The 24,796-nt window shown below is 34.3% G+C and overlaps 1 protein-coding gene across 1 annotated transcript in view; it reads left to right on the forward strand.

Annotated features, from left to right (window-relative positions):
- The first annotated feature begins 371 nt into the window (after positions 1–371).
- The window catches only part of zgc:63569 (choline transporter-like protein 2), a 42,276-nt gene continuing 17,851 nt past the window's right edge, over positions 372–24,796 (forward strand). The window contains exons 1-16 of the mRNA XM_056449487.1: positions 372–380; positions 1,190–1,320; positions 3,835–3,908; positions 6,156–6,234; positions 7,185–7,269; positions 9,620–9,730; positions 9,808–9,868; positions 9,934–10,054; positions 10,156–10,239; positions 13,037–13,149; positions 16,655–16,786; positions 18,770–18,869; positions 19,750–19,842; positions 20,943–21,027; positions 23,781–24,043; positions 24,393–24,487. Of these exons, the coding sequence (XP_056305462.1) occupies positions 372–380; positions 1,190–1,320; positions 3,835–3,908; positions 6,156–6,234; positions 7,185–7,269; positions 9,620–9,730; positions 9,808–9,868; positions 9,934–10,054; positions 10,156–10,239; positions 13,037–13,149; positions 16,655–16,786; positions 18,770–18,869; positions 19,750–19,842; positions 20,943–21,027; positions 23,781–24,043; positions 24,393–24,487 (1,636 nt within the window). The remainder of the gene's footprint in view (positions 381–1,189; positions 1,321–3,834; positions 3,909–6,155; positions 6,235–7,184; positions 7,270–9,619; positions 9,731–9,807; positions 9,869–9,933; positions 10,055–10,155; positions 10,240–13,036; positions 13,150–16,654; positions 16,787–18,769; positions 18,870–19,749; positions 19,843–20,942; positions 21,028–23,780; positions 24,044–24,392; positions 24,488–24,796) is intronic.

Raw genomic sequence — 24,796 nt, forward strand, 5'->3', positions numbered from 1 at the left:
TCTGATCACTGCTGTTGTTGAGATTCAAATGCAAACATCTCAATCAAATCCACATAATTGAGTGAATTTTCTTAAAATAAGCATGAAGCCATCTTTCCTCAATTTTATTAGCTTAATTGGTTTCTCAAATTAAGCCTAATAATTGCACTGGTTTGCTTAAATTTGTAAAGTTTATCTCTTGATTTTATTAGCAACATCTTCACAATATTTTAGAATAAATTAAGAATATAATTTTTTTAAAGAAAATATGCACATTATTTTTAATGACCACATCAATTTTTTTTTAATGAAATGACAAGCCTCAAGATTTTTTTTTACAGTGTATGGTTATACATATTCATACTGTATTGTGTGATATCCCCATGTGTATAATGAAGATGGTCAGTTGAGATTATTCTGGAAGGAATTATATTATGACATGCGTTCTCACCCCGGATGTAAAATAGTGCATTAATTTTTATTTATTTATTTATTTATTTTTATTTTTTTTATTCTCTTTATGCTATTATTCATTTTATAATTTACAAAATTTGAGTACTACTCTGTAGTTAGGACACCTGACAATAATGTACGTAAATTGTATACCACCTAAGATCACATATTGAGATTCAAAATACCTTGAAGTGCGGTATGATTGTTCACAATTGAGTGCTCACAATAAACATAAAATAAAAATAAATAAATAAAAAATAACTATATTTTATCCTACAGAACTTAAAAAATAGTATTTAATAGTTGCATAAAAAACATGCAAATAAAAAGCCATCAGCCTTTCAATTCTTTGTCCATTCAATTGTGACCCCTGGGGTTTTTACGCTAGATTAACGACACTGCAATAGTGTTAGTTGCAGCAGATTGATTTTACTGCACTCACGTACATTAAAAATAAAGGCGTTGATTGAACATAAAGGCTCCAAGTGGCAGTCTCCAAATTTAAATCAAGGATAGTCTTGTGCTGTAAACATTGTGCCCGCCATTCTCATTAAGTGAGGTTAATATTAAATGAATCAAATGAATAGAGGCTTTAATAAATTATATGGTTATAAGACTGTTGCACTTTTTATCAATAAGCTTGTTTATATAGTGTCTATTGGCGTGTGTGCACCGTTGTGTGCAATGTTTGCATGTTTATAACCACCTGTGAGTATAGTGGGGGTTGCGAGTAACTAACTGGCTTTGTTATTTTGAGGGTCGCGAGCTGAAAGGTTTGGGACCCTCTGATCTAAAAGATACCTGGAGTATTGATTGGTTTTTCCCTGTTGTTTTCACAGGAGAGCCCAGGAAATTCGACCCCACCTTCAAAGGGCCCATCCAAAACAGGTAAGAAAAAAGCTGATGAGCAATTCCATGAAAATGTCAACCTTGCCATGAAAAAAAATTAAGCTTTCACCAAAATAGTGAAACCCTTACTAAGTTTTTTTGTCTAGTTTTGTATTTTACAGTAATCTAAAATGCTCAATTGTCTCTGTCAGTGTTTTCAAACAATTATATTTGATTTACCAAACTCACACAAGTGCCAATTTCACATCTGTCACATCCAAAACCAAGCTTTTTTCCTCATAAATGCAAAAATATAAAATAAAATCAATCATTTTTGTTCTATAGTGAGCCAACTCTTATCCTTTTAGATGAGCATTGTTTCTTTTGGGTTGTACAGTTTAATTAGCTGAATTTCTACATGTTTCTACCCATTTTGTTGTATACTGTAAACTTACTAACTTTTAGTCACATCCATAACCCTTATTTATTTCACTCATTTAAAATGTTCAATTCAATTCAATTCACCTTTATTTGTTTAGCGCTTATACAATGTAGATTGTGTCAAAGCAGCTTCACATAAAAGGTCATAGTAAATAGGAACAGTGTAGTTCAGTTTGTAGTGTTTAAGTTCAGTTCAGTTTAGCTCAGTTCAGTGTGGTTTAATAATCACTACTGAGAGTCCGAACACTGAAGAGCAAATCCAACGATGCGCAGCTCAGCTCTACAGATCCCGAACCATGCAAGCCAGTGGCGACAGTGGAGAGGGAAAAAAAAACTTCACTAATGGCGAAAGTGAAAAAAAAAACCTTGAGAGAAACCAGGCTCAGTTGGGCACGACCATTTTAATTTCTCCGCTGGCCAAACGTCTTGTGCAGAACTGCAGTCTCAGTGGCGGAAATGTTAACAGATTGATATTTTTCTGATTTCATAATAACTCTGTGGTTGGTAGATTTGGAAAAGATAAAAAAATGTTTCAGTGTAATGTTAACATGCACATAATTCACATAACTGTGAATTTATGGTGTGAGTTTTTACTGCAAATGTCACATGCATAACACTGGAATTGCTCTTATGTGTGGGTATAGAACTCTAAATTGACTGTATTAGGGCTGCACGATACTGGAAAAAACTAACATTGCTATATTTTTTTATTCTGCGTGTTACAAATCCCTGAAGCTAATCTAGGGGAATGTGGTTTGACATTTAAAGTGCAATTAAAGATACACAAGAGAGCTGGCAGAAGGGACGTGGGTGGCTAAAGAAAAGAAAAGAACAAAAGCCAAACAATGTCTAACTCCCCAGAATCTTCTAACTAAATAAATGAAAACAAAATAGATAAACACATGAAGAGGTCTTCCGGGTATCCTAACTGTCCTACTCTATCTATCCAAACAAACAACACAAGCACGCAACACTGCGATTGTATAATACAAAATGAATAGAATTTCACTAGAAAAGTTGCATTAACTCTTTGCAAAAATTGATAATAAACTATAAATATGCATAAACTATAAGAAACATTCTACACGCATGGATAAATTCAATACAAAAAATACTAATTAAATAAACAGTGTTATATTGTTTTTAAATCTGTATTCAGGTATACAATAATTGAATAATCAAATGTAAAATAATACTGCATAGTCTTCATTTTATTAACAATTCAATAAAAGTTACAAATGGTACGATTTCTTAAGCCTGAATGGCTTAAATACTTACACAGTCACAGGCGTCAAAATACACTTGCGAAATTATCAATTATAATCCAGACTCAACATTCCGTATACTCATGATGTGAATGTTGCGAATGATCACGTTGCGATATCGATGATGAAACGATATATTGTGCAGCCCTAGACCATAATAAATAGGATTTCACCTTCTCCTCATCCACGGTACATGTGTCTGCCATGAAAGGCATTTTTCGTCTGGTGTTATGGAATTAATTTACAAATTTGTAATCATTAACTTGCTTTTAACTCTGTATGCTGTAGGTTAACATCCTGTAGATCAGGGGTGCCCAAACATTTTTGTATGTCGGGCCAAAAACCAAATATCATTGAGAGCCAAGGTAAATATACTGAATTAAATTACATTAAAGTTGCCATTGGCAATTGGCAATTTCCTAATATTTCAAAATAAATAGTAAACATTACTTTAAATCGTATTAACTGATGCAGTATAACTTTTTAAATTATAACTTATTGCAAAAACAAACAATCACATTTGTGCTGATGCAGAATCTGTCTTTACCTACATTTGTCTCTGCGTTGTCCTCTATCGATCAGGTTGACCGTATATGTAAATTTAAACTAAATCGGAACTGAAGTGAAGCGCTTAATTTCAGTTAGCTTTAATAAAACAAACAAACAAACAAACAAAATGTTACATAAGATTTGGGATGACAATATCTAAACCATCCCCATCCTTCTCCCTCTTTCAGATGGGATGGAGAGCCAAATCAAAGGTTTCCATGGGTCAACTTTGACCCGCAGGCCCTAGTTTGGCCGTCTCTGCTGTAGATGAACTATTTTAATGCATTTTTATAACTGACTGTTTGTTTCTGCACCACAGAGGATGTACAGACATTGTTTGCTGCATCATCTTCATCATAGCCATCGTGGGCTACCTTGCTGTGGGAATACTGGGTAAGTCAGTCTGCAGTTGTGTTAGAGACTGGTTATTATTTAATGATTATTTTTAGTTTTATATGTACTGTAGTATTTATGTGTGTGTATTAGAATACAGCTGATGCAGGTATCCTTTTTGCGATAAGACTTTTCAAAATATGTGCTCTAGGGCTGTGCAATATTATATGGACAAAATACAGTCTACTGTTTCATATTATGCTCTATTGTTTCTAATGCGGTGTTACAAAATATGTTGTTTACGGTAATCCTTTTTCATAATTAATATGAGCACAATATTACGGGGATGAAGACAGAAACATAAATAACAGCATCGTAAGAAAGTTGCAATCTTGAAAGAACTGTTTACATTTTGCATTTTATTTAGCAATATTTTGTGTTTTTATGTCAGGTCTGTAATCATTCTGTAATCGGATCTGCAATCAGTGTAATCATAGTATTAATATTTGTTATATTTCTACATTTTTTTTATCAAAATTTGACAAATTTGATATGAATGAGTGCATTTCTAAGTATATACTTAAAATATAACAAATAAATAATGCTTTACTTGTGGTCTATATATACAGTTTATTCAGTGGATGTGGGAAGTATTCAGACCCCCTTAAATGTTTCACTCTTTGTTATAATGCAGCCATTTACTAAAATCATCTTAAGTAAATTTTTTTCCTCATTAATGTCCACAAGTTTTTCACACCTGGATTTGGGGATCCTCTGCCATTCCTTCTTGCAGATCCTCTCCAGTTCTGTCAGGTTGGATGGTAAACATTGGTGAACAGCCATTTTTAGGTCTCTCCAGAGATGCTCAATTGGATTTAAGTCAGTGCTCTTGCTGGGCCATTCGAGAACAGTCATGCAGTTGTTGTGAAGCCACTCCTTCATTATTTTAGCTGTGTGCTTAGGGTCATTGTCTTGTTAGAAGGTGAACCTTTAGCCCAGTCTGAGGTTCTGAGTACTCTGGAGAAGGTTTTTGTCCAGGATATCGCTGTACTTGACTGAATTCATCTTTCCCTCTATTGCAACCAGTCGTCCTGTCCCCGCAGCTGAAAAACACCCCCACAGCATAATGCTGTCACGACCATGCTTGACTGTTGGTACTGTATTGGACAGGTTATGAGCAGTGCCTGGTTTTCTCCACACAGTCTCGTTTGAATTTAAAGCGACAGTCACCAAAATGGCCCAATTTAGATAGAAGCCTAAACAGGGCAGTTTCAAAGAGTTATAAAACATCATTTATGAGGTATTTTGAGCTGAAACTTTACATACACACTCTAGGGACATCGGAGACTTATTTTACATCTTGTAAAAAGGGGCATAATAGGTCCCCTTTTAAATCAATGTTTTGATCAGATGAATTATAATAGTTTGGTCTGTTTTCTTTTAAAACCTTCGCAATCCCCATCGTTACAATTAAATCCAAATACTACGGTTTTATTTTGATGAGATTTACTTATCATTTTGACCATTGGTCTATACAAATAATAATAATAATATCAGCAATAAATGTGAAAGTATTCTTTGCCTCATGCAAAGTTGAAATCTTGTTTAAGGTTATTCAGGGTGTTTCTAATGCAGTCTTTAGGAGGGACAGTAAATTTGACATTGTTTTCTGCTGTTATCAATATATTTTCCTTTTTCTGAAAGTCATGAAAACACAATTGGGAAGTCATTCATTCATTCGGCTTAGTTCCTTATTTATCAGGGGCTGCCACAGTGAGTTGAACCACCAACTATTGTAGTTTTATGCTGCGGATGCCCTTCCAGCCGCAACCCAGTACTGGGAAACACCCATGCACACTTGCATTAACACACACATACAGTACTGACAATTTAGTTTATTCAATTCACCTATCGCACATGTCTTTGAACTGTTGCGGACACCGGAGCACCCGGAGGAAACCCACGCCAAAACGGGTAGAACATGCAAACTCCACACAGAAAGGCCAAGTGGCCTAGCCAGGGCTTGAACCAGCAACCTTCTTGCTGCGAGGTGACAGTTGTAACATTGAGCCTCAATGCCTCCTGTACTATTGTGAAGTTTTAGATTTATTTATTATTTGAGCATATTGGAAAGCAAATGTATTTGTTGTACTCTCACATTCACTGCACTCTAGGTTTACCCAACTATGACAACTTCTGCTGCTGTGAAACCCAGAAATGTGAAAAAGGGTCTATATTTTTTAATGTGGACCTTATTGTGTCCTGCTCTGTTTGTGTTTGACAGTCATTTCTGTCTTTATTTCTTAGCCTGGACTCACGGTGACCCGAGGAAGGTGATTTACCCCACAGACAGCATGGGACAGTTCTGTGGCCAGGGGAAACTAGAGTGAGTTACACCAAGATTAAGATTATTACAACACTTGCTTTGATTCTGTCACCTAACCAATTTGTAAATCATAACCGTAAATAAAAAGAGGCAAAGTTTGTAGTAGTAAAAATGAGTTACACATTTGTGAGATTTTCAGTGGTGTTGTTGTTGTTGTTGTTATTGTTATTTGTATCTTTTTTTTTTTTTGTACAATAAGTGTTTATTAAGAAACCCATATGGCTGCTTGTTATATATTGTATATTTAGAGTAGGTTTTGCCATGAATGTAGCCATTGCTGCTGATATGGCGTTAAAACATACATAAATGATTTGAACTTTTTGTGTATTTTTCTTATTTGCAAATGATGCAGATGAATATCAAATACAGAGCATTAACATAAAAGCAGAACAATGCAAAATAAAGAAATACAATAAATAATTAACCGCATTTAAACTGAGTATATAAATCAAACCAAAACACATACAAAAAAAGACAGTGGGGTGTTGCCAATATCATAGCCTTAATTATTGTTTTGCCTGGTTGCATGTTTTCTAACATGGTGTCACAGAAATACAGAAATTTTCCCCATTTATCAAAATAAATTTCATGTATACACTGTAGGAAAGTTTTTTTAAAAGCTGCCGCTTGGCCTGACTCTAAGATCCACTCAAAGATCGGAGGTCTACTGGAAGATTTCCAGTTTTTGACAATCACCATCTGCCTAGCATCAATCAACTCTTTATAAAACATGAATAAATAATTTTTACAACCATTTACTGGGTTATTTACTGTGTATAAATCACTTTTAGAATAGCACATTTCAGATGATAAAGTGTCACTAATATTGCTGAAAATATTGTAATTTAACCGCTAATACACGCTCTCATCAGCCGGTCCGTCCGTGTTTGATTGCTGGGTAAGTTTTGCTGTTAGCTTGAGTGAATTGAGATTTTGTTTATGTGTTACAGGAAGCAGCCGTTCTTGTTCTACTTTAACATGATGAAGTGCGCCAGTCCCATGGTCCTCCTAGAGTTCCAGTGTCCTACTCCTCAGGTTTGTGTTCTTCATTTCAGTCTCTCCCTACTATTTTTAGGACTTGTGCTGTTATTGCAGAATTGTATACAGTGGTTAAATAGATGGCTATTATTATTATTATTATTATTATTATTATTATTATTATTTTATTTTTTTATTAATATTATTTTTTTAAACCAAGGATTGGTTACTTTTTTAGATGAGCAAAAAATAAATAAATAATAAAATAAAATAAATAAATTGTGTTAGTGTATTAATATTACTGTATTATTACCAGAATAGTTCCTTTTAAACAATTTCAATAAGTAGAAGTATTTTGGTTATTAATATAGTACGAAAACATTTTTTTTTTGTATAAAAGATGATGATGATTTTATTTTTATTATGATTATTTAATTTAATTGTTTCATAATAAATATATATATATATCTCTTAGGGGTGTGATGAGACGCTTACTCAACAAGACACAAAATTGGGTTCAAGAGAACGAGATGAGATTTTTATATAATTTTTTGGAGTCCTCAATAATGAAATATGTATGTGGAAAGTAGTCTTTTATTCAACAGAAAAAATACAAAACAATTTAGGTGCTTTTTAAAATAAACTTGTAAAGAATGTTATTTTACTTTTATTTTAGTGAATTATGCCATAAAGGACAGGCAAACGCTGCTAAATATTTTGCTGCAAACTCTGAGCAACTGGATGTTTTGAGTGAAAATAACTTTTTTTCTGACAGCATAAAATGATGTCCGTGTTGAGACTTCAGAAGTTCTGTATGTGTATGTGAAGATGTGTGAGAAAATATGTGTGTGTCTGTGGTGCTTTATTGACTCGGTAGGTGCAGAGAATAGTGTCAAACAGCCTTGTGTGTATGGCTTGTCTTGTCGCAAATGCGGCTAAAGATCCTACACGATGGTGTTACGACTTTCAAGTTTGGCTCTGGGTTTTAAAATAGGTAACATTTAATGTGATTGAATTTTGTGACAAAATATCTAAACTACAACCAAAATACAGCAAAAATAAGTGAATTTATTTACAATAGTGAAAGAAGTCAAACAGCAAAAAAAAGTATTATTTACAAGATCTCACAAAAGAAAATAAATCAATCAATGTTTATTATGGATGGGGGAAACGAGAATTAAGTGGCGCCAAATAAATAAAAGCAATATAACAAAAACCCAAAATCTAGCTAATATAACCCTCTAAACTATATAATAGAAAATAAACAAACTAAACATCTTCAGCGTTTTCACGCTATACCTAAAACTTCTCTACTAACCAAAAATACGGAGAAAACTTACAGCGGGTGGCACTCACTTCTAAACTAGTATGTTTAGACGGTGGAGTTATCTGCGTGATGCGAGGTGAATGTCACGTGACATCTAAACTCCTCGAATCCCAGGGGAAGGCTGACACCAGAGATCAGGGGATTGTTACGTACACACATACAAGACGGTAACAGTGAACAAGACCAAAATCAAAACTAAATACACATCAACATCATAGCACATAACAACAAGCCCCAAAACACACGAACTGCAAGCAAAGAGAAAGCAAGCAAGACAAAGCAGAACTAACTTCCCCGCTTGCGTCCCTTTAAACTTTGAGCTCCTATCCTGATTGGTAGCGAAGGTGATGACGTCACAGGGTGGAATGGAGATTGACGTCTTCACGGATGAATAGGATCCTGAGAATTGACACAGAGAGAGAGGGAGCGAGAGAGAAAGAGAGAGTGAGAGCGCATACACACAAGCAAAACACACAGGCATATACATATGACTGTAACAGACGGTAATGGTTAGATTACAGAGTTTACATGTCTACAGCACTTCAGTAATGCGAATCAAATAGGAATGTTTCACGTCTTAATTCAATTTGTGTTTACTCAGATTATGACTTTAAGCATATCTAAAGTGCTATTCCATCGCTTGGTTAATGTTTGTGGCTGCAGTTAGAGCAGCCTTTGCTTTTGGACGCGGCAACACCAGCCCAAGCAAACGAGTGACGTGCAACACTGAGGCAGCCCTGGTTGCCAGGTGTTTGCAAAGCACTTGATTTGAGGTTCAAATCCAATCCTGTCTCCAATCTTCAGTGCTGAATTCATCCTCATGCTTCATCATAACATCACAACTCACAAGACAACTTTTTACCTCGGCGAGAAATCTCATCGTGCTTTAGTCTCGTGAGATCTCATAGCCCGAGATCTCATCACACCACTAATATATATAGAATTTTGTGTGTCTCACTGCTCAAAAATAAGGTGCGACTGTTGAGAGCTGAATTCAGATTGCATGATTTCTTATTTGTTTGATTTTTCTTTTACAGTCAAACTTGTCAAATCAGTGCATCTGCTTTATTCTATGTTTAGGTGTGTGTACAGACGTGTCCTAATCGAACTATGACTCTGGTAACTGCCTTCTCAAAACCACAAGACTGGGGGTATTACAAAACCTACTGCAAACAAGACCCAGGCAATAAGGTATGCAGATTTATTTTTTAATTTGCAAGTGTCTGGTTTTTTTGCAGCTGATCAATCAATATCATCTTCTTTTAAAGCCTGTGGCACAAATTTTGCAAGAGAAGCTCTGTCCGGCGTATCTAGTTTCCAGCAATCCATGTAAGTCTTGTTATTACTACACTTTCAGTATTTATAGGATAAATAATGTCAGTTTTCTGTCTTAGTTTTGCAGCGGTGTTTTCCATCTATGGGCAAAAAGGGAGAAGTCATTACTGTGGGCGATCAGGAGAAATTTAATGATGGAGTGAAGGAGCTGGATGCTAAAGACCTGGTGGCTGGAATGAAGTAAGCACTTTTAAACTGCGTACCATAGTAACGCATCAGTGTAGTGACGCTGTAGTGCAGGTGGGCTGTTTATTATAAATCCATTGTTTTGATCATTTGAGGAACGCCTCTATAGTCATGGAGGGTCGTCAGGTTGCAATGAAGATCTTTGAGGATTACACAAAGTCCTGGTACTGGATCTTAATGTAAGTAAATTTATTTAATCTATAAAATATTTATTTAGTCTTTACATTTGACATGCAGTCAATTATCATTAATATTGTTATAGTTTTATGACTATCATTTAAAAAAAAAACGTAATTTCTATATTTTTTGATGCTTTAATAACTTAATGAGTTTTTTATTTTGTGTTTTTTTTTCCTTCTTTGTTTAGCTTTAGTTTTTGTAATGTCTGTTTAATGGCTTTTTCTAGTTTTAGTTCAGTTATTAGCAGTTTTGGTTGGTAATTTTAGTCTCCAACTATACATACTACACTCTCAGAAATAAAGGTATGTGAGCTGTCACTGGGGTGGTATCTTTTCAAAACGTACAAATTTCTACCTAAAAGATCCATAATAATACCTCAAGAGTGCATATTTGTACCCAAAAAGTACAAAAGTCTTCTTCTTAAAAATTTGTAGGTTCTAATATATACTTTTTGAGGTACCAATATAGACCCTTTAGGTACAAATGTGTACCTTTTGAAAAGGTACCACCCCAGTGACAGCTCACGTACCTTTATTTCTGAGACTGTATACTATATATACCATATAGTAAACTAGTTGTTTATGTATTTTTATTCTTTTAATAATTTTTTACATTTATTTATTTATTTATTTTTTACTTGTTTATTGCTTTTATATATTTAAATTTATTTATTTATTTAAATTTTTTTATTTCTTTTTTTCTTTTGCCTTTTTATTGATTTATTTTATTAAATGTTTTATTTAATTTTTTTTATTATTTAATAAATGTTTTTATTTATTGTTATTTATTTAATTTATCTATTTTAACTTTATTTATTTATGTATTTATTTATTTATTGTTATTTATTTTTTTCAATTATCCATTTTACATTTTTTCATGTATTTAAATTTTTTTTTACTTTATTTATTTTAAATTAATTAATTTTTTCCTTTTTTAATTTTATTTTAAAATAATTTATTTACTTTTTATTTTTTAATTGATCTATTTTATATTCTCTATTGATTTGTTCATTTTTAAAACTATTTTATGTATTTATATATTTTACATTTTAATGAATTAATTAATTAATTTATTTATTTATTCAGTAATTGTGAGAAATATTAAAAGTCATAAATTTGAGGTTCATAGACATTTTGCCAACATTTTCTTAGGGCTGCTCGATTATGGGAAAAATCATAATCATGATTATTTTGGTCATAATTGTAAACAAGATTATTTAAAACGATTACTGTTGAAGTCAAAATTATTAACCCTCCTGTGAAACTTTTTTTTTTTTTTTTTTAAATAAATATTTCCTAAAATGTTGAACAGATTCAGAAATTTTTCACAGTATGTCTGATATTTTTTTCTCCTTGTTTTATTTTGGCTAGGATAAAAGCAGGTTTAAATGTTTTGAAACCTATTTTAAGGTCAATATTATTAGCCCCCTTAAGCTATATATTTTTAATTGTCTGCAGAAGAAACTACTGTTATACAATGACCTGCCTTATTACCCTAATTAAGCGTTTAAAATGCACTTTAAGCTGAATTCTTGCATCTTGAAAAATATATCATAAAACATTATGTACCGTCATCATAGCAAAGACAAAATAAATCTATTGTGTTTAGGAATGGGTTGAAAAAATCTTCTTTCCATTAAACAGAAATTAGGGAAAGGGTCGCTAATAATTCGGGAAGGGTAATAATTTTGACTTCAACTGTATATATAGTTATTTTCCTCCCTTTAAATAAGAAAAGGGAAATAAATACATCTTCACTGTAAGAAAAAACTTGAATTATAGCTACAAAAGTCCTTCAGTCAAGAGCAGTGAGTGATTTTTGTCCTTTTGTTGTTTGATTAATAATAAAAACAGTCTGCAGCAGGAATATTGCACGCTGTCACTTTAAGAGCAGAACGCTTCTGATTAATGGTTTCACTTTCCTGTGTCTTTTGATTCTTAACTCGTTTGTTTATTACATAAATGTGGGTTAATATGAATAATCACTAAACACTGTGTTTTTGACACAAATTTGCATGTATTTGACCATTAAAGGGTTCACATTAAGACTTTAGATGTGTGTGCTCTGCTCGTCTCTAAGGATAAGCGCATGCATACAACAGCATGCGATCTCTTTCGCGCTTTTAAAAACATGAATGATTCGAATGTTGGCTACAACAATGAATAATGCACATCCCATGCTGCAAATGTTACATTACAGTACATGCTTTAATAATTTTCACGTGAAATTGAGCTTTGCAGAGCAACAAATGTATACAACTGGAAAGGGGGTGGTATATAATGCAATAATCGTTTATTGTTTTTTCATAATTATTAGAAGCCGAAATCGAAACTGAATTTTCCATTAATTTTAGAGCCCTACATTTTCTCATATTTGACCATCTGTATGGAGCAAATACTTTTTTGCATTGCAGATTAATTGCAGTGATGTCATTTTGTGGGCATGTTGTATGGATATCATTTGTTTTTATGTATGTAATTATTTGTATGAAAAACATGTATTTGTGTGAGTGATTGGGGGTTTTTTTCTGTGACAATTCATTTTAATGTGATGCATTTTTTAATGCATTATTTTTGTGCAGCACATAAACAAAGCAAATTAAACTAAAGGGTTAAAATTAAGACATCTGTTGAAAATCTGTTGAAATCTGCAGAAAAAAACACTTGGAAAAAAAAGCCCTTTTATTAGACACGGTAATTTGTGTCCTTTTTTAAAGAAGTTAAGTAGACAGTAATAACAAAGTTGTGGACATGTCCTTCCTGCTGTGACTGAGTGTTAATCTGTTTCTTTATACAGTTGTCTGTTGATTGCGGTTGTGTTGAGTCTGATCTTCATCGTTCTTCTGCGATTTCTGGCTGGAATTATGGTCTGGGTCATGATCCTCTTGGTCGTCGCTGTCATAGCCTATGGTATCATTTCTTTACTGCTGAAAACGCTCATCTGTTAAAGGGAGAGTTCATCCAAAAAGGGAAATTAACTAATCTTTTACCCAGCTGTTGCTTTTTAAATGCTGTGAGCCCTTTTTCAAAACAAAAAAATCTTTTTAAAAAATGTCCAACATGGATTCATCCAGATTATGGCTGTAAATAGTGATCAACAACAAGATTTTGAAAAAAGGATGCAAAAGTTTAATAGTTTTAGGACGTTTTTCATGCAAGGTTTTGAAGTGCTTCAAATGATGACTACTGTATATACAGTTGAAGTCAGAATTATTAGCCCCCCTGAATTATTAGCCCCCCGTTTATTTTTTCCCCAATTTCTGTTTAACGGAGAGAAGATTTTGTCAACACATTTCTGCACGTAATAGTTTTAATAACTCATTTCTAATAACTGATTTATTTTATCTTTGCCATGATAACAGTAAATAATATTTGACTAGATATTTTTCAGGACACTTCTATACAGCTTAAAGTGACATTTAAAGGCTTAACTAGGTTAATTAAGTTAACTAGACAGGTTAGAGTAATTAGGCAAGTTATTGTAAAACGATGGGGTGGTACAGCTAATAATTCTGACTTCAACTGTATTGAACATCAGATGTGAACATTCTGGGATACTTTTGATACATATTCTCATTCAATACTGAGATAAAAGTGCTCCCACCAGACCCAGAGATTAGCTAAATGAATTAAAAATGGTAACACTCAAGAGTTTTAAAATTAGCCTATTTAAAAAAAGATAGTGGAGTGTTCCTTGAAGACGCCATGTGAAATTAAGAGTTTCAACTTTAAACACAGCGCCACTCATTAATTTCAGTTTCAAAGCAGTGGACCAATCAGAAAGACCCAGAGGCAGAGTAAGCATTGCAGTATTCTATTTATAGTAGCAAGTTGGCATGACAACTGTTTATTTTGATTTAACATTGCAGAGGAGCCATTTAATTTTATTGATACATTTTTTAAAGCCATTTCTAAGTGCTGCGTCTTGCATTTTTAGATTCATAAAATAAATTCTAAAGGTGGCAACACCAAAGCTCCAAAAATATAATTTTTTTTTAAAGAGCCCCTGTTATGGGTTTTTTAAAATGACCTTCCATGCACTGTGCAACACATTGCTAAGTGAAGGTAAATATCCAGATAAGGCTTAAATCTGAAAGTGGACAGTGTTTAAACTGATTGATTCATCTATAAAAGCGTCGACTCAGAGTGGTTCGAATCAATCGCAGCGGTAACGATTCTTTAGCGATCCCGGCATGACGTCAATATGGAACTCAAGCCCCGTCCATTTGTTGCACGCGCAGACCCGGGAAAATTTAAAACCCCGTCCACAAACACAGTACTAAGAAAAAGAGGAAGACAAACATTAACAGATCCCGGTTAAATCATGTCGTGAAGACAATGTGCTCTGAAGTATGAGGAAAAGTTAGTGTTATTTTCCTTACCCAAAGATGAGGCTGTGAAGAGTCAGTGGTTGAAGTTTATTTTTTGCAAAAATACCTCAGCATGATAGCCCCAACCTTGTGCTGTGTTCCCGTCATTTTTCTGACGAGTGCTTCAGCACTACACGCGTATAACAGGATTCATTGGCCGTTTGTCAAGGGAAAGATAAGAAAAGACTGATCTATGGGACTTTGTCAGAGCTTGACAGGAACTTTACAGTACACAGTTCATGGATCAGTTCCTTCCTCCATTTCACAAGTGTAAGTAATTGCGATTAAAATGGTTGCCTCCTTGTTTTCGCTAGCTTGCAAATAATGTATTTAATTGTGTTTTGTCACTTGTGCTGTATCTGGTTAACTCTTTATATTCTCATATTGCGTCTAAAGCCATGCATACCGCTTTATTTACGGATTTAAATGCGTTTGTGAGCTCGCGATCCTCTGCCGTTTGTCATTCTATGGCCACCATAAGCTGTTCCTACACACGTGCGGCCGTCAAGTTTCAAAATAGTTCAGCTTTTGCCACTGTGTGGATAAATACTGAGGGCTCCATTTTGATGATCCAGCCGCAAATTCCAGAGTGCAGGGCGCAAAAGCATTAAGGGCGTGTCCGAATCTACTTTTGCTATTTTAATGACGGAAAAATCCGCTTTACGCCGCGGCGCATTGTCTGACAGGGTTGAGCTTATTCTCTTAATGAGTAATGGGTGTGTTTTGAGAATAAACCAATCAGAGTCTCCTCTCCCATTCCCTTTAAGAGTCAGCTGTGTCGTGCCATGGCACATTTGCTATTTACGTGACGGACTTTGTAAGTGGAAAAACTGAACGCTTCACTAGCAAGAATATCGTTAAACAGAGAATCTGCTGCGTGAGAATGAACCTCCTCATTCTTTACTTTTACTTTCTCTCTTTCGTGGATAAGGAAACGTGTTGTACGCACAGACATCCATTAGCCTACATAATAATTTTGTTTATTAAGTGCAAAGATTTGTTTCAAAACTATTTCTAAATTCAGTTTTTAATTTCCAGCAAACGAATAAATTAACAATATTAATGAAGTGTGGTCAAAAAACTGAGTTGTATCCAAATACACATGCTATGACCCATATGGTCCAAAACCCAACATGTGGACAAATCTAAGCTTGTTTTAATAAAACAAATATAAATATGCATATAATAAATAATACTGCTAATAGTAATAACATTATACAAAAGCAAATTGTCATGAAAAAACTGAAAAAAGCTCACACATACACGCTGCACTCGAACTACTTCAAAATTGTTGATAAGCCATGGTGGGCGTTTCTCTCAGTCTCACGCAGAACGCAGTCGACCAATCACAACAGACTGGGTCATTGGACCAATCAGCGCAGATTAGCTTCATGCCAAGGAGGGGTTTGGGAACAAATGAATCGCTGAACGAATCATATGGGAGTCACTAGGATAATTAGGTAAAAATAAATGCAAATTATAAGACCATGAAAGTGTTTTTTGACCTTGCATGCAGATCAGCCTGTTGTTGGAGACCCCCAAAACCAAAATATGACCCTTTTTTAATGCATAATGGGGCTCTTTAACTTTAAAAAAGCCATCACAAAGAGTGTGATGTTTTAAGCAATATTGATCACAGCATGTTGCTCTTTTATGCACCTCTGGGTCACATGATCTCACACATTATCTCACAACAAAAGCAAAATAAACATTAATAAATCTGTGTGAATGGCCTCTAATTAAAAATTAGAATTGATTTATTTTACACGGACATGCACAACAATAAGTTGACCTTATAAAGGAAATATGTTTTGTGCTTGGCTTTAGCAAAAACCATTTTCCACCTGCAGTACCTGGACAGGTAGATCTTAAAACACTCAAAAAAGAGAAAGAAAACATGTTAAAAATGAAGTATTGGCCATGTGACATGAGAACTAACTCCAGAGAAAGTAAGAATTATTAATATTTTTTTGGATAAACTATCCCTTTAGTACTATCAAAATGTCAGAAAGGAAGTGTTAGTCATTTGACTGTTTCTCACACAGGTATCGCTCACTGCAGTATAAAGTATGTTAGTCTGAAGGACGCTCCTGGCTCCAACATCACCCTGCAGCAGCTCGGCTTCCAGCCCGATTTTGCCGTCTACCTGCACATCAGACAGACCTGGCTGGCCTTCAGTGAGTATCCTGAACTTAAAGCTGTACGATTAATCGATTCAAAAGCAGAAGAGTGTTATTTCTAAAGGTTCAAAATGTTGTGAATTGAAGAAGCGATAGACCAGGTGAATATTTCTGGTATCTTCAGATCATAACTTCAGTTCAATTCATGTTTATTTCTTTAGCGCTTTTACAATGTAGATTGTTTCAAAGCAGCTTAACATAAAAGTTCTAGTGAATTGAAACAGTGTCAGTCCTGTTTTCAGAGTTGAAGTTCAGTTCAGTGTGGTTTAATTTTCACTGCTAAAAGTCCAAACACTGAAGAGCAAATCCATCGATGCACAGCTCCACAAGTCCCAAATACAAGCTGAGACCCACTTTATGTCGGATATCACTCAGCCAGTGGAGATAGCTGATTTTTAAAGCAAACAGACCTTAAACGTGCCGATCTTGCAATGGTATACAGTTCACTGGAAACGTTTAACCCAAGTTACTGTCAAATTAAAAGTCCTTTAGCATACTTCCGCATATACCCTGGATTTAAGATATTAACTGTTCATTGATGGTTATAAAATATCATCTCATTCTGCATCCCAAAACCTAAACCCAACTTCTACCTTACGAACTATTAATAAGCAGCTAATTAGTAGTTTCTTAAGCTGATAGGGATAGTTAATAGTCTGTTAATAGCATGAAATGTGACTTGATTTGATTTATTTCCAACAGAAAAATCATACACAAAACAATTCTTTAAACAAAATACATTTCAACATGGTCGAAATGGAGCAGGATTAAGCACAAGCTTATTATTTTCCCTACCCCATTACCACACACATCATTCGGCTATTGCTTCAACTTATTTCTTCTTTTACTTACCTCTTCATGAGACATGTGAGCTTTACATGAGACATATTTTATCCACTTGGCATCTTTGACATATGTTTAATTTCATTTATACGTTTAAATTTTATAACATAGACGTACAACATACAAAAATAGTATTGCAAAAAGCCATTCATTGAAATTTCATCATACCTTACTCATTTTATCCTTTTTCAATCACCTCCTTTCATCATTATACTCCTTTAATAATATATATTCATACAACTTTTTAAATTGATTTATATCCTGACATTTGTTTGAAAATCTGTTGTAGACGTTTCCATAATTTCACACCACATACAGACATACACAAACTTTTTTTAAAGTTCAACCTCCGAAAATTTAGTTCCTCTTTCAGACTATATCCCCCTTGTCTTCCTTCAAAAAACTTTTGTATGCATTTCGGAGGTTAGTTTACGTAAATTGTGCTGTTTTAAATTTAACCAAATCATTGAACTTAAGTATCTTCAATTTCAAAAATAAAGGATTTGGATGCTCCAAATAACCCCACATTTTCTATCAGTCTAATTACTTTTTCTGCTTTATACATAAAGATTGTAAGTTAGATTTATATGTATTTCCCCAAATTTCAGCACAATAACTCATTTATGGCAACATAATTATGTTATATAATACATACATTGATTTATTGTCCAGAATAAATCTTGCTTGATACACTGTTGCTAAAGTTTTTACTAATTTTGATATCACATTATTTAATTTTACAATACAATACAACACCAAGAAACTTAATTGCATACACTGTACTCTTTCTATAACTTGACTTGCAATAAACAATAGTGTTACCATTTATTTCAGAACACATTTTGTCAGAACCTCTTATAAATAAGAGTAGTAATTGTTATATTTTGTTTTAAAAGTCATGGTAATTTAGTGTTAGAGGTTTTGGGGTTAAAACATAAGCTGAATAACACTTTCAAAACTGTTTTACTCTAATTAAAATATTGTCTTGGGCATTTCATCATTCTAATTTGTCTGTGTATAGTCTTTCTAATATAGCCATTAGCAAATAACATCAATCTACTATAGTTTTGCTTGTAGGTTCAGCACTTTTATAAATGTGAAAGTTCAGAGGTCACTTGTTTTTCTTTCTTTCTTCAGTAATCATCCTGGCTATTTTGGAGCTCATCATCATCCTCCTGCTCATCTTCCTCAGAAACAGGATCCGCATCGCTGTTGAGCTCATGAAGGAGGCCAGCAGGTCTGTTACATTACATATTAGGAATGCACATAGTTTTCGCCCCAAAGTGGCATTTTTGGATGAAAATATAAGCCGTTGACTACTTTAGCTTGAGTGTGCATCGTGGTAAGTTCAAAATAGGTCACATCAATGCTTGAACTTTACATGCACAGCTGAAATGAAGTTCATTAAAGTTAAAGTCAATTTCCAGTCAAATAATGCATTGACCGACCATTTCTAGGTTTCTATATTTCTGTACTTCCTGCTGCATGCAACAGTGCTACAATGCTGTCATTGCAACGCTGGTAAAATAACAACTCTAGATTCCATCACTCTCAATAAAATGGACAGTTTTATAAAATGTGTGTTTTTTATCATAATAATGTAAGTTAATGAGTTAAATTTAAATTCGAAATTACTTTTTTCAAAAAAATTTTTATTACAAAGCAGTTTTGGTTTTTAGCCAAGTCCATCCAGAGTTTTCAGTTTCGGGAAGTTTTAGGGTGCTTTTACACTAGCACTTTTGGTCCGCACTTTGGTTCGTTTGATGTCATAATACGGTATTTTTAGCTAGTGTGAACGAGTCTTCTGAACTCTGGCCTGGTTCACTTCTAGTATGAATGCAATCGTACCAAATAACGTGGTTCAGAAGGAGAAAAGACAGTGTGAACACAAACCAACCAAGAAGTTGGCAAGGGGGGACAATTAAACTTGGGTACGGTCCAGGGAATTGAACCAAGTGTGAAAGCACCCTTAATTTTGTGCATTCCTAATCCACTTATCTGCAACCAAATAGCCTGATGCCTAATGTGATGCTTCTTGCTTTACTTTGGGTTTACTTTGGGATCTTGGGTTTGTGTTGGTTTTCTTGACCCTCTGTTTGTTTGTTTTCCTCTTTCAGGGCCATCGGTTATGTGATGTCATCGCTGGTTTTCCCTATTTTCACCTTCTTCCTCCTGGCCATTGTCATCGCATTCTGGGGCGTTAATGCAGTGTATCCTTAACTCAAGCTGAAACTGAAACTGCTGTAGCGTTTAAAAACAGACACTCACATTTTTATAGTCATTCCATTGAAATCTAAATCAAAACAGCTGCAATAGTGTGAAAAAAGGCACCACTAAACTAAATAAAAGTCCATTACATGACTTTAGTAGCCTCCAGTAGAAAAAAGGCATTAAATTGCATTTTTTTTTTTTAATCCATTTTAAAATTTAAACCATTTTGAATTTCATAATAAAATGAATTAGTAATTTGCATGAACCAATAGAACCTTAATGTATTAACTAAAATAAACAAAGAATGCACATTGTGTTTATTCATGTTTTTTAACGTTAGTTAATTAAAATAGTTGTTAATTTGTTAGTTCTTGTTAACTCGCGGTTCACGGACTCATGTTAAGAACAACTTTGTAGTTTTATAATGCATTAGTATTAACATTACATTAAAATTAACATTAACTATGATTATTAAATGCAGTATTTTTATAAATACTTCAACTAATGACATTTTTATTTTGAAGTGATACCAATAACATGCATTGCTTTTCACCCTGTAATATAAAAATTTGCCCTGTTGCCTCACAGCAAGAAGGTCGCTGGTTCGCGTCCTGGCTGGACCAGTTGTCATTTCTGTGTAAAGTTTGCATGTTCTCCCCGTGTTGGTTTGGGTTTCCTCTGGGTGCTCCAGTTTCCCCCACAGTCCAAAGAGATGCTCTATAGGTGAATTGGGTAAGCTAAATTGGCCGTAGTGTATGTGTGTGAGTATGAATGCGAGAGTGTTGAGGCTGGAAGGGCATCCACCGTGTAAAACATATGCCGGAATAGTTGATGGTTCATCCCGCTGTGGCAAGCCCTGATAAATAAGGGACTAAGCCGAAGGAAAATGAATGAATGAATTGTACTACCGTATGTTAATTGACCCAATTATTCTATTTATAAAGGTGAAATTGCATTTAACATTATCAGCAGTTCAGCTCTAATAGATGTACAGTATATTACAACCTAATATCCCAAGCAGCTGTTTGTATATTATAATATTGTATGCAAGATGTTTCTTATGATCACACTGGTTCTAGCCCTTAATCCCCCTCGCCAGTTTCCTTTCTACATCCAGTGAACCGGTTTATAAGGTTTTCAATGAAACTGAATGTGCCCATTCAAGAGAAACCTGCAACCCAGAGGTGCGTATGTGGTTTTTTTTTTTTGTTTGTTTTTAAAACAGGGATTTTGGAAAATACTTAATGTTATGCACAGAAATTAGTTTTAAAATTGTCCAATATTAGACATCTAAAATGGGTTATGTGGCTGTTCAGGAAAAATGGGCTATTTGCAGGGTTTCCACAGGTCATGGAAGTTCTATTACAGGCACTGAAAGACAGGGAATTTTATTTGTATTTTTTTGTTCGGCATCTTCTGTCAGGGACTTTTGTTTGTTGCTTTTTAAATTTTAGATAACAATTATCAAACTGTAATTTTTATATATTGTGACCAGAGTTGGGTGTAACGCGCACCTCAGTAACACGTTACTGTATTCTCATTACGTTTTTGGGGATCACAGTAATATAACGCCTTACATTTTAAATTTGTGTAATTTGATTACAGTTACTAAAGTCAGTATAATTGCATTACTTGCGTTACGAATATAGTTTTTAGTTGAGAAAAATGCTTCTTTTAAATCACGTTTTCCAATGCAACATCAGTTATTAAGCATGCACTTTTAAATTGCTGGAGAACGCAAGCTGAAATAGCAGCTGTCGAGTGGTTGCTTCTTCAAGTGGAGATACAGACATTAATTTCATTGAGCGTAAAAACAAAAATATTGCTGTAAAATGCAGTCTATGTCCAGTCTCTAAAGAGACTGCCTTTATCTTGACCAGCAACTTGTTTAAGCACTTGAATAGAAAGCATTCTAGGACAGTACTTGTCACCAAGGAGGACACCGGCACCCAAAAACAGAGCAGCCCAACTTACCCTAAACAAGCAAAATTGAATTTTTGTGCAAGATAGGGAGTGAAGGTATCTTCTGAATCTGAATTGAAGTGTAGGGGCCGTTCACATATTGTATCTTTTGCATGCGTGCATATTTGGAGCGCATATAGCGCACGCTCACATTTCCCAGGTGAACCTAGTTGAAAACCAGGAGTCACGTGTTGAACTTGATGAACAGTTCATGCTTTGGAATATACACATTTCAGTAGACTAATTGCCACAGAACACCCAAACACTGCAGTACTTTTTCATACTATAGATGTCAATGATTACAGGCATCTAGTTTTCCTCATGCCTTCTTTTGTGTTCAAAAAAAGACAAACTTGATTGAAAAAAGTGAATGATGAGAGAATTTTAAGTTTTGGTCGAACTCTTTAGGTCTTTTGAATATGTTAATCTGCTGTGATCAACCCTTTGTAATGTTTCTTAGTGCATATTAAATCACTGAAAGAGCTGCAGTTTATTTTGTATATTTATAGGTATATTTTCTATGTTTTAAAATTAACTTCAAAGTAAAGTAATTAGTAATCTGATAACTTTTTACATTAAGTAATTAGTGAAGTAATCAGATCATAAAAAAGAAACTTACCCAACACTGATTGTGACATGTTATTTTATAACATTGATTTACTCTTTTGCCTGTTGATCTTTTTCACCACCATTTCTTTTCCTTTCCCACTCTTCAGATCACAGTTGCCAAGCTGTACCTGTCAACTAATACATTTCCTAACTACACGCCTTGCAACACATGCTAAAATGATCTTTTTTCCATGTTAAAAGGAGATTTTGTTCTAACCATCCACGATGCACAATATTTCTATTTCTGCCATGTCGTGGCCGAACAGCGGCATAAACTACTATAACAATGATCACCTCAGATGCTGATTATGAGCTTTTTTAGTGCTAAATGCTACCAATGTGAGATAGGCATGGGACGGTATAAGTTTCTTATGCTACGATAACCTTGAATAAAAATATCAAGCCTTCACGGTATTGTGAATACTGCTCTAAAATAAGTTATTTTTAAATGTCTGGGTAAAAAAAACAAAAACTATTTTTCCCCATTGAAAAAAATACATTTCTGTTTTAGGAAATATTTATAATAATTTGGAACAGTAAACATGCCAGGCTAAGTAATTTTTTATAAATCATTGACTTCTGCTGTTTTCATTAGTTTCAAAAACACAGACAAACGGTTTCAAAAACCCTAGAAATACCTTAGGAACGGTATAAATTTTTTTTTACCTTGGAACCAGTTATCATCCCATGCCTAGATTGAGTACCATTATTTTACATGACCTTTATTGCCTTGTACTGAAAGAGCAAACCGTTTACCTCATATCTTGAAAATAAAATAGCTAGTAAGCATGCTGTATAGTTTGCACATTAATGCTAGAATTGGGACTCACTGACAAATATGTCACTCAGCATGTACTTTTAATAATGTTAAAGAGGTTTAATATATATTAATTATATTATAAACCTTACCATTTTGTTGGGGGTGTAGTGCACTATTTTGGATTTCTGAACAGCTGCTATTTAAATGTTTTTAGTGTCGCATCTAGTGCGGACAGTCAAATTGCTTGCTGCTGGATTCTTGTTAATTTTTTTTTGGGACAAACATGCCAGAGAAAAGGTCAATTTCAAGGGCTTTGGCTGCAAAATGACTCTTAAAGTCTGAGTGTTACAGAGTGCTCTTGTTTGTTATGCTTTCTTTTCTAAATCCGAGATAAATTATCCATCATTCTTCTAATAATGGCTCTTAAAATCAAGATGAATGAAATTCAAGCTCAAATAAAATTAATATTATTCAAAGCACAATAGAGTCTTGTTTTCCCATTCATTATACAGTAAGTCATGGAAATTCAGCTTTTTAGGCAGGGAATTTGGCATTTGGCTATGAGTGGGAATTGTGATTTGATCCTCATTTCTCATTTCTCTGCAGAACTTCACATCCTCTTTAACGAAGGCAGTCTGTCCGCAGTCGCAGTGTCTGTTTGCTTTCTACGGTGGAGAGACACCTTATCACAAATACCTGATCCTGCTTCAGTTCTACAACGTCTTCCTGTTTTTCTGGTGTGCCAACTTCGTCACAGCTCTGGGTCAGATGACTCTGGCAGGAGCGTTTGCGTCGTACTACTGGGCTTTTGATAAATCCAAAGACATGCCGGCCTTCCCGTTATGTGCCTCTCTGGGCAGATCCCTCAGGTGTGACAGCAGTTTAAAGGGATAGTTCACCTAAAAAATGAATTCTGCCATTTACTCACCAGCACATTTTCAAAATCCTATTTGAGTTTCTTCTGTCGAACACAAAAGAAGATATTTTGAAGAATGCATGCAGCTGGCACCCACTGACTTCCATAGTATATTTTCTCTACTATGGAAGTCAATGGGTGCCAGCATTCTTCAAATTATGTTTTGTGTTTAACAGAATGGAGAGTAAATAATAAGGTTGTTTTCATTTTTGGGTGAACCATGCCTTTCAGAGGAATGCTATAGAAATAGTGAACTGTGAAGGATTTAATTGATAAATATCTTGTGTTTTGTCCACACACAGGTATCACACAGGTTCTCTGGCATTTGGCTCTCTCCTGCTCGCCATTGTGCAGGTTATCAGGGTCCTGCTGGAGTATATTGATCACAAACTCAAGGGTAAAAACATTTGCAGTCGGTTATTTGCTCAACACATTTAGGGATGCAACGATTATAGATTTTGGTTGTATGATTATAGTCTGAGGAGTAATCAGGGTTTCATGGTTATCATGATTATTATGCATTTATTGATTTCAAGACACTACTAGTTTAGAAAATCACAGGAAAACTATTTTAGAGTGTTATTTATTTCTGCTCGGTAACCAAATAATACAGCACATAATAATAATAATAATAATAATAATAATAAAAACAAACAATAGTCCATTTCTCTTTGGACTTAAAAATAAATGAAAAAATGTTTTTGGC

Source organism: Danio aesculapii, chromosome 3 (assembly GCF_903798145.1).
Source record: "Danio aesculapii chromosome 3, fDanAes4.1, whole genome shotgun sequence".
Taxonomy (NCBI): Eukaryota; Metazoa; Chordata; class Actinopteri; order Cypriniformes; family Danionidae; genus Danio; species Danio aesculapii.